The sequence below is a fragment of the Polistes canadensis genome, unplaced genomic scaffold, assembly GCF_001313835.1.
Source record: "Polistes canadensis isolate GaletaPanama2010 unplaced genomic scaffold, ASM131383v1 scaffold_80, whole genome shotgun sequence".
In the NCBI taxonomy this organism is placed as follows: domain Eukaryota; kingdom Metazoa; phylum Arthropoda; class Insecta; order Hymenoptera; family Vespidae; genus Polistes; species Polistes canadensis.
This window is the reverse complement of record NW_014569627.1, coordinates 47,995-57,548: the sequence shown is the minus strand read 5'-3', so window position 1 is coordinate 57,548 and position 9,554 is coordinate 47,995. Positions and strand designations below refer to the sequence as shown.

The window sequence follows — 9,554 nt, the reverse complement described above, 5'->3', positions numbered from 1 at the left end:
AAATATTAAATCTTGTTATCACATTTAAATATAATTATTCAATAATAATAATTACCCGCCATTATTATCATTATTATTATAAATAGGAACATCAAATACTTTTTACCACGTAAAATACGAATCGACATAAACATTCAATACTATTAATATCCATCTGTTTAAGTTAACTTTTAACGAACGATATTATTTATTAAATATAAACCAACCATGCAAACACTTTGGTACAGGTCCAGGTGTATCGAAGGTAGCTCTCGCAATTTCGGTAAAAGTTTCAGCATCCAAAATCAATAAACCAGCTTGGTTCTCACGATCCTGAGCCCACAAAAGAGCACTCACGATCACTCCATCGTCCTCTTTCTGTTCGATTAGATTTAGAAACGTAAATGAATCGACTATTTACTCTTTGTTGCGTGACAAATTATATTATATATATATATATATATATATATTACCTTTCCATGTGGATCGGGTACAAAAATTGGCTCACTAGGGTAAACATTTTTTTCGCACCATGTTTTCTTTGTTTTATTCACCGTGTCCACTTTAATTAGCTATGGACGAAGCAATAGGCCGTATTAATTGATAAAATAATTTGTCTCTGTTCGTTATGTTTTTTTTTTTACTGTAACATTAATTACTTTGTAATTACCGTGCCAGGATTTTCTATGTCAACGTCGCTGGATATCGCGTAAAAGTAGCGATACTCCATACCAACGTAAGAATCATAATTTATACGAGGTGTTTCACAACCAAGATCGCAAAGAAGTTCTGGTTTAACAAAAATATTCCCGTCTGGTAACTTGTGAGCTGCAGCTTTTCTTCTCAAAAGATTACTACTCCGATTCTCGTACCTTTTATCCATTCCATTGGATTTGTCTATGTTAGTATCTTTTTTGTAATTATTCTCTTCGACGAGTTCAACGTTAGCCTCACTTTTCTCATCGAGTTTCAATCCTTCAAAAACTTCAGCACTTTGGTAGACCGTTTTAACGTTGATCAAATTATATTCCATTGGGACGTCGTTCGAAGGTTTCTTCATTGGTAAAATAAAACGCAAAGGTCTACTACGAAATAATTTTGCGTAATCGGGATTCTTATGCAAATTCTATAAAAAAAAAAGAAAAAAATGATGAAGAGGAAAAGTGAGACATAATTTGAGAATTATTATTTTCTTATCAATAACTATTATTATATGCAAAAGAAAATATATCGATTATATAGTAGATAAACAATTGTACTTATTTATTTTGTATCTTTTTCCCTTTTTAATTATTTCAACAACGATTAACATACCTTTATCGTTTCAATATACATACACTCCAACATTTTTGCATTTCGATAGCAACAGATATCTAGAACGATGTAATCTCTGTCACGAGTCTCAAATTGATTAATAATGTGTAAATAAAAAAATGTCTCAGCGATAAAAGTCCTCTCTACTAGGCCAGTCTCTTTCGATATTACATGTATCAGAGTCTGTAAATATTCAATTAGATATTTATAAATATGATCATACACATGTTTAGACGAAGTTATTTAATATTATAGAGAAATAAAGAAAACATTCATACATCTTTATCTTCATACCACTTCATGCAACCTATCATAGCTTCTTGTTTGATCTGACAAGCCATCATACTTAAAAGAGAAACAGCCAAGGGTTGTTCTATGATAATAAAATAATTTTCAGTTATTCCAAAAGTATGCATATAAGAAGGATTTATTAACCATCTCGATGGACAGGTAGCAACAATAACTGCTTGATCAAACATGGATAATTCCTTTTCTTCGCCATTTTCATCTATAATACAATACAAAATTAGAAAATCTTGTAATATAAATGATGTCTTTGACGTTCGTTATTTCTAACAGATTATATCGCTCAAATTACCAATGATAATTCTAGAAGGTGAAAAACAAACAACAGTGTAAGCAGAAGCTCGAGAAGTTATACTAAGTCCAACGTTATACACAGTTCCATCGTTCGCCACGTGAGGATGGGAAGTATGATTGACAATGTTCACATAATCTGATACGTTCACCTAAAAAGATTGGACAAAAAAAAAAAAGAAACGAAAAAATGAAGTCAGCCGATTTATTCGGCAAAAGATATTATCTTTTTGTTCGAACGCGTTATTTACTCTGTTCTTGGTCTCCAAGGTTTCCGGATCAATCCGATGGATTACGGGTGATTCCGTGAACGTGTAATACTCGTCACCAAGTGGATAAACCGATATCATCGTGTTATCCGAGAAGCTTTCCGACGGATTAAATACTGCAGTAACTCTGACATAAGTAAACATAAGTAACATACATTTCTTTAAGGTTTTGTCAATAATTTACAATCGAAAATATTCAAGTGGTAACGTTTTTTGTATTTTTTCCTTACCTCTTGAAAATAGTTTGACAAGGATCTGGCACAGCTTTCGTACCAAATTCCGATACCACGATTCTTTGGGCAGCTTTATTTTTTTTATAAATCTCTGTCTGTACAAATCTTCTTTGATAAGTTACATTTCCATCCGATATTTCAAACCTTTCAATTTATTATTACTCAGTTAGATAAGAATTAATGATAAATCTCTTTTCGTTTGACAATCGTTTAACAATGTTATTATATTAAATATTTGATCATTACCTGTGCAAAAGAGCCGAACTGTCGAACAAATGATTAAAAGTATAATCGCCCACTTTCAAACTGCCAGGACCATTTCTCAATAGACTACCTTTCAACCACTTTGGTATTTTACCAACAACGTGTCCAGGAATCGGATCGATTACTTCGTATTCACAAGATCTTGTCAAAATAGATCCATCACAATTCGGCCAATAATTCGTTTCATCTTCCGCGCTATCGTTTTTTACCAAATCGGTATCATCGTTGATCTATAAAAATGAACAACGAATCACGTTTACGTCAACAATACGTTACGATCGAGGTATCTCAAAAATGTATGCGTACATTCATGGGTACATTAATGCGTACATTGAAAGAGGTGTTAGACTTATTGATACATTTCTCGTTTATAAGATCACCGATAATATTTAAATTTGAACATAGATCCTCGGTGGATCGCGATCTACGATAACTGCTCCTACGTTTCATGTTAGAGCTATAATTTTTCAATCAAAATGTGGTACCGAAATAGATAAATCCTAACGTTATTTGTCTACTTTGAAAATTTATGCTTCCTCGTCACCGTTCCCGTCCGTAGGCAAATCTGCTTCGAGTGGTTCCAGTATAGATGACAGAATCTGATATACCCTTTTGTGAGTAAAATCCATGATAAACGTGGCAAGTTCGCGAAACGAATGACACTATTCTCTTGACCTTACAACGTAGACTCCTTGAATCTGACCTGATTAACTTATGAGATAGTATTGGCTTGCTCGAAGCCACAGGAATTGACACGTGCTTTATTAATCGGGTTTCGATTTTCACGTGCACGTGCAACCTTCGTAAATATTCTTCTACGTGAAATCACACACACGTGTCGTCTCGTTTTCGGATCTTTGTATATTTTTAACATTACAAGTGACACTCTTAATATGATTAAATATATTAACAAGTATTTCTTCGATTAATTAAATGCCTAATAATAAATCGAATATTTTATTTGTTCGTAATTAAATCGAAAAAGAAATCTCTTGAAGAAATGCCATTAGGCATTTACTTTTAAGTCTTTTTTATGATAATAAAAGGATTCATACAATTTTTGTCAATTTTAAACTATTATGGCGTTTCATCAGAAAAGAAATATATTTTTGTTAGCATCTTCACACAAGACAAATAAAATCAGTGATAATTTAAAAAAAAAAAACGTTAACCATGGGTGTTGGAGTCTAAATACAATTAGTTAAAATAAATACATCTAAAACTCGCGGGTGGTCTGACTTACCGACAAAGCCTCCATTTTGTTACATCAAATGTATTAAATGTTCTGAAGTATGCTCGCGAATCGTTGTATATGTTACTGGTATACGTGTTCTTCGAACAATGTCTCATTCTCTACTATACGAAGGATATATATATATAATATTCAAGGATTAATTTATGCATAATAAAAATTATTGTATTAAATTAACATATATATATATTTATTGATAAGCTTCATTAACACGTGCATATTATTTATGAGATAAAAACATAAATACACGCGGCACATGTATTGTGGATTAAAAAACAATATTATTTTCCTTGTTCTTGATTCACATATACTAAGCAAAATCTTATGTCCAAGGAGCGAATCCTTTATTATTCCTCGTTAACATTTTCTTTCTTTTCTTTTTTTGCAGTCTATAATATTAATGGACATTTTTGTACGATATTACGTGTGACAGCTTTAAAGATTTGCTAAATCTGGAATGTGGTTCATTTGCTTTGAAAAACTATAGCAAGTTTATATTGTATGTGTATGCATTAGTTTTTCAAATTCGTGCAAAAAATGTTGAAAATGACGATACTTATAGTTAACGTGCACACACATGCGCAAGCAAGAAATAAAAATAAACACATATGGAAATAAAAATAAATTATTTATACAGACGTATCTCTCAAACACATCGATTATTTAACAATTACATATAAATTCCGTATTTTTACGAATACCAAATCCGTTACCTCGAAAAAACTATCGAAATTATTCGACAAAGATGTCCATTTTCCCATTACTGTTGACGATTTACTTCGCTCCGCCATTTTTTAAAATTAATTCTAGTCCTGACAATTCGAAAATGGGAGACTCAACTTTGAATAACCGGTGGTAATCGAACGACTGACTGGGTGTAAGCCAAAATTTATTTGTAGAACGGTTCAAAATCCACCCGAGTTTAAATAATAAGATTTGTATTAATCATGAAAATGTATTTTTACGTATGAAATATCTGAAATATTTTCTTCGTGACATTTAGCGTAAATTTATCGCCAAAAATTGAGATTATCATGCGAAAATATTATTAAAAAATGCAAACAGTTGTCCATTTACGAGAATAACGGAAAGGAAAAAGGAAAAATGAAAAAAAGTAAACGAAACTTTTTCTTTAATCGAAGATTAAATGATGCGTTTAAATGTTATACGTTGAGATAGTTTTGCATGTAACAAATGATAGATAGAAAAGAAAGAGAGACAGAGAGATACTGATTAGGAGAACGATTGGGTGCGTGGGCAAAAGTAGTAACGGTGGGGTGGGGAAAAGGAAAGAGAATATCGGATCGAAAGGAAGCCTCCCCGTTACTTGGACTCTGCGCACGCACCAATGCGCACACGTAATCCACTCCGGACCACCACGTGCTTGTCACGTGCACAAAATGTCGCTAGCACACTTCGCAACAAAGGCAATAAAATCGAATTAGTAACGACGTCTACAGGCTGACTAATATCAAATTAATACGCTTTGTTTACGCTAATAACGTAACCATCTTTTTTTTTCTTTTTTCTTTTTCTTTTTCTTTTGCTTTTTTTTTTCGCACATTATAGAATCGTGCGTATATTCGATCGTAATATTATTTTTTTATCCTGCAAGTCAAATAACGGTCAATATAAATAAATCGAATTTTATTTCTTTGTGTATTGAAATCTTTTGATTAAACGTTATTTATGTCGAACGTTATTTGTGTCGTAATTACGATTTTACGATCGAACGGTATTAATTCTTCGTAACGAGAACAAGCTAATTCTTGAAACATTTCCGAGCAAAATACTCACCTTAATGAAACACTTAAATCATTCTGTCTTTTCTTTTCTTTCTATCCCAGAGATTTGATTAATTAAGGAATAGAGCAGGAAGAATACGTTCCGTCCACGTGGAATCGCGGAATATCAACTCGTTTTATCGATCCACTTGTTTGTGTTTACTGCATTACGTGCTACAGGTCAAGGTCAATTGAAAATGACTCGAGGCAAGCGTAAACCGAGTAGTTCTTCGATACTTTTTTTTCCGTCAAAGGAATATTATTTTCATGCACGACCATTTAATTTTGTTATTTTCCTTTGCAATAATAGACAATGTCTCTCATCTACGTGCCAAGAGAGTTGCGGTATATATTTCAATCATCGATTATATTTTTCAAAGCTTTCGATGAGTCGCTGATAAAAAAAAAATGTAAACGGATTGTTAACGCTCTGCCATGTCCATTAAAAACTTTGCCTGGCACAAATTCATTAATTAGCGTTGACGATCGTGAGAAGAGTCATATGGGAAGCATTCTCATGTTACTTTCCAGACATTTCTATAGATCACACAATATAACATTTGTAATATTTTCGAGTTAACTGTTTACTTTTGTTAAAAAAAAAAAGATATTAATACCTTTTTTTATCTTTCGTCTGGCGCGCTTCTCTTCATTTATTTGTTCTATTAATTAAAACAAAAATCCTGATACATAATATTTTTCAATGTTTATTTAAGAAGAAAGATGCTAATGTGACATCGAGTTTGATTATTTTATCGTTCGCGAATAAGATTCATTAAAAAACATTAACTCTCTGCTTTTTCCTTGATTTTATTTTTCTTTATTAACGATTAACATTCTCGATGCGTATGATCGTTTATATCTCGAACGTTGTTTTCTTTGCTACTTAAAAGAAAAATAAATCAAATGCTTATCTGTTGTTCGTTTGTAAGATATAAAAATTCGAATTCCCGTTTAATTTTCTCGACAGTTTTCTAATGGCTCTAATTATCGAAACAGAAAACTCTTTTGTTTTGACGATAGAATTGTAATATATATATGTAAATTATAGTATAAAGTTTGAAATCATTTGCGAAAGGTTGGATAGAAAATATAAAAAAGAAATACTTCATTCATTTTCTCATTGAACTTTTGCGAAAAAACTTTTTCCCCGATGCAATATATAACTTAACAATTACGTGCAAATCTCAAAGAGAAGCTAACAAGAAAGATCATTCATCGACCAGTTGAAAATGACTTATCGATATAGAACATTGTGTACACACGCATTCAACGTAATTGTATAAGTCAATTTTTGTTCGGGTGACACTCGACGACAACAATAACAGGTGTTCGTTCTGGAGATAATAATTCGTTGGAAAATAAAAAAAAAAGGTGAAAAGAAGAATAATTATAGAACATAAGGTGTGTGTGTGTGTGTGTGTAAATAGATATCGTGTCAACGAGAAGGTGTCAGCTGTGTGTAAAAATGAAAAGAAGACATACCAAATTTTCTATAATCAGGAAAAGAACAAAATAATAATGTAATCCATTGCTTCCATACGGTATAGGAGGAGAACTTTTGAAACAGAAAAAAAATACACACTTCGATCAGAAACGATAAATTAACGAGTACTAACTAATCTAGAAATAATGAACCCTTTTCTTCACCCTATACATACAGGGTGGTACAAAAAGAGAATCTGATATTTGAAAATCTTATAGTATTTATCATTAGAAGTACAAAAACATATCAACTGTTCAATCAGCTTGTTTTTGATATGTTTTTTTATCTCATAAAAGTACATTTGATAAAGTAAGGATCTATTATTTTAAATGTTAGGATTTCGTATCACACATTCATATGGTTACATGGTCACATGGTCTCTGTTTATTGATTTCTCTCACTTACCGTAGTTTCTTTACATACCAATAATACACGTATGCATTATATAGTTCCATTAAACAAAAACGTCGATAATTTTGAAATTTCCTAAAAAATATACCTTATCTAAAAAATAACCATGGGAACAAATTCTTTCCACCATTACATTTTATCTCCTGCAATAGTGCAAATATTTGTCCTTTAAAGTTTTTTTGCCTCAAGTTGGTTGCCTCATTCTGTATATTTTTTGTTTTACATACAGCCCAATACGCATGATGTAAAAGAACACGTGGGACAAATTTCGGATGATGATAGTACTCTTAAAAATAATGAAAGAAAAAAAACATATGTTCTATCTATCTTCTGTGTTTTATGAAAGTTAGATGGCATTATAAGGGATTCATTTAATTTATATATATATTATTTATCTAACGTCATACACACAAACATTTAATAAAAAAAACTTTCTTTTAGATAATCACTCAACGTACTCGTGACAAAGAAGCGATTTTCGTTATTCTGTATATCGAGTTATTATTCAACAAATATTGACTTTTATTCATCCGTATCTCGAGGCAACGTCTACCGATAAATTGTTTTTTATTACAGTTATTTTTCTACTTAATCTTATCGCCAAACTAACACGATAGTTGACAGTCCTTAACACAAATCCCAAACTGCAAAGCTTGCATATCTTCTCACAAATTTTCGATCAAAAATTATAACTATAAGATAAAAAACTTCTCTCACTCTACAAATATTTTTTACCAAATAACTGCAGTGTTACGAGGTTGTAGGAAATTTAATAATGATTTCTTTTCATTTTCTAATCCGAGATGACACATGGACACATCCTATTGGATTATCATTCCCTGTATCAATATTTGAAGGAACATTCTAAGACGATTATGTACGTCATTGGCATAAACAGATTGAATTTCAACGATCAATCATATTTATTTCGTCATTTCTAAGCGAATGGACAAACTTAAATAGCATGTGTCATTAAGCATGTGACATAACCCAAATCGGTCACGAGTAACTTTTGATAACTCTTATCGGAATCACTTGACTTCTTCCGTGAATACACTTGTCCACTACCACTACTTAATCATTAAATAGAACTTCTAAAGATCTCAAAATGTATTTTTATCATTTCTAAAATTAAAAATACTTACATTAGAAGACATTTTCATATTTCTACATAGAGTGTGTGTGTGTGTCTCAGAAAAAGTATTGAATTTAAATAATTATATTTATCGTCATAGATGCATCCTAAAGGAATTAAAGTTTCATTGTTTTTAGTCTCTCTCTCTCTCTCTTCCACGTTGATTCATTATCTACAAACATTACCATAATGATGTAAGATCGATTTGTTCATAATAACTGTGCATATAAAGAAATTTATAGACTAAATAATAATAAAATGAGTCAAACCAGTCAGCTTGGCGACAACTATTACGATATTTTCTAACTAACAATTATATATTTAATATATATTAATATATTTCTAACAAAATATATCTGGGTATGTGTATGTGTTAAAACTATAAGAAATATATTGTATATGTCACAGAATGTGTAGTTGATGGAATAACTATTTGTGGAATGCATTTTACAGCACTACCTAAAGCACTATTAAAAAAAAAAAGGGTCTCCGATCCCTCATCTTAAAGAATCTATCCAAAGAATGTTATGGCCATTTGTTAGAAAATGGAAATTAAATTTTCTAAAATAGATTATTCTATTGTTATATCTTTTAATCGTGAAAGAACATTCAGGAATGTTTCTAGCTTACAATAGCCAAAGGATTCTTTTATGAGAAATTGACATGGGTTTTCCAGCTTTCTCCTTTTAAATCTTACATAGTATGGTCACTCTATTCAAGTAAATTATGTTTCCAGATGTACCGTTGACCATTTATATAAATGTTCTAAGATATCTGCGAACAATAAGAAATCATCCCCTTTCTTTCGGTATACAGTTTTGAAAGGAAAC

At 31.3% G+C, this 9,554-nt stretch overlaps 1 protein-coding gene across 4 annotated transcripts; it reads right to left on the bottom strand.

Annotated features, from left to right (window-relative positions):
- Nucleotides 1-20: 20 nt before the first annotated feature.
- Nucleotides 21-4,803, bottom strand: LOC106786697 (carotenoid isomerooxygenase). Of its 4 annotated transcripts, none has more exons than XM_014748366.1 (10): nucleotides 4,622-4,803; nucleotides 2,639-2,886; nucleotides 2,390-2,536; nucleotides 2,142-2,286; nucleotides 1,892-2,042; nucleotides 1,572-1,801; nucleotides 1,294-1,476; nucleotides 650-1,105; nucleotides 453-551; nucleotides 21-357 (listed from the first exon to the last, which is right to left on the bottom strand). In XM_014748366.1, the coding sequence occupies exons 1-10, from the start codon at nucleotides 4,697-4,699 to the stop codon at nucleotides 184-186; spliced, it is 1,911 nt and encodes a 636-aa protein (XP_014603852.1). In that variant the 5' UTR covers nucleotides 4,700-4,803; the 3' UTR covers nucleotides 21-183. The 4 variants fall into 4 exon arrangements, with proteins under 4 accessions (XP_014603852.1, XP_014603851.1, XP_014603850.1 ...); XM_014748365.1 differs by lacking the exon at nucleotides 4,622-4,803 and adding an exon at nucleotides 2,987-3,345; XM_014748364.1 differs by lacking the exon at nucleotides 4,622-4,803 and adding an exon at nucleotides 2,963-3,344.
- Nucleotides 4,804-9,554: the final 4,751 nt, after the last annotated feature.

Coding starts and splice junctions, on each gene's coding strand:
- LOC106786697 (XM_014748364.1), bottom strand. CDS start 3,106: ATGAAACGTAGGAGCAGTTATCGTAGATCGCGATCCACCGAGGATCTA. Junction 2,287..2,389: donor TGTCAAACTATTTTCAAGAG/GTAAGGAAAAAA, acceptor TACTTATGTCAG/AGTTACTGCAGTATTTAATC. Junction 1,477..1,571: donor AGTGGTATGAAGATAAAGAT/GTATGAATGTTT, acceptor GAATATTTACAG/ACTCTGATACATGTAATATC.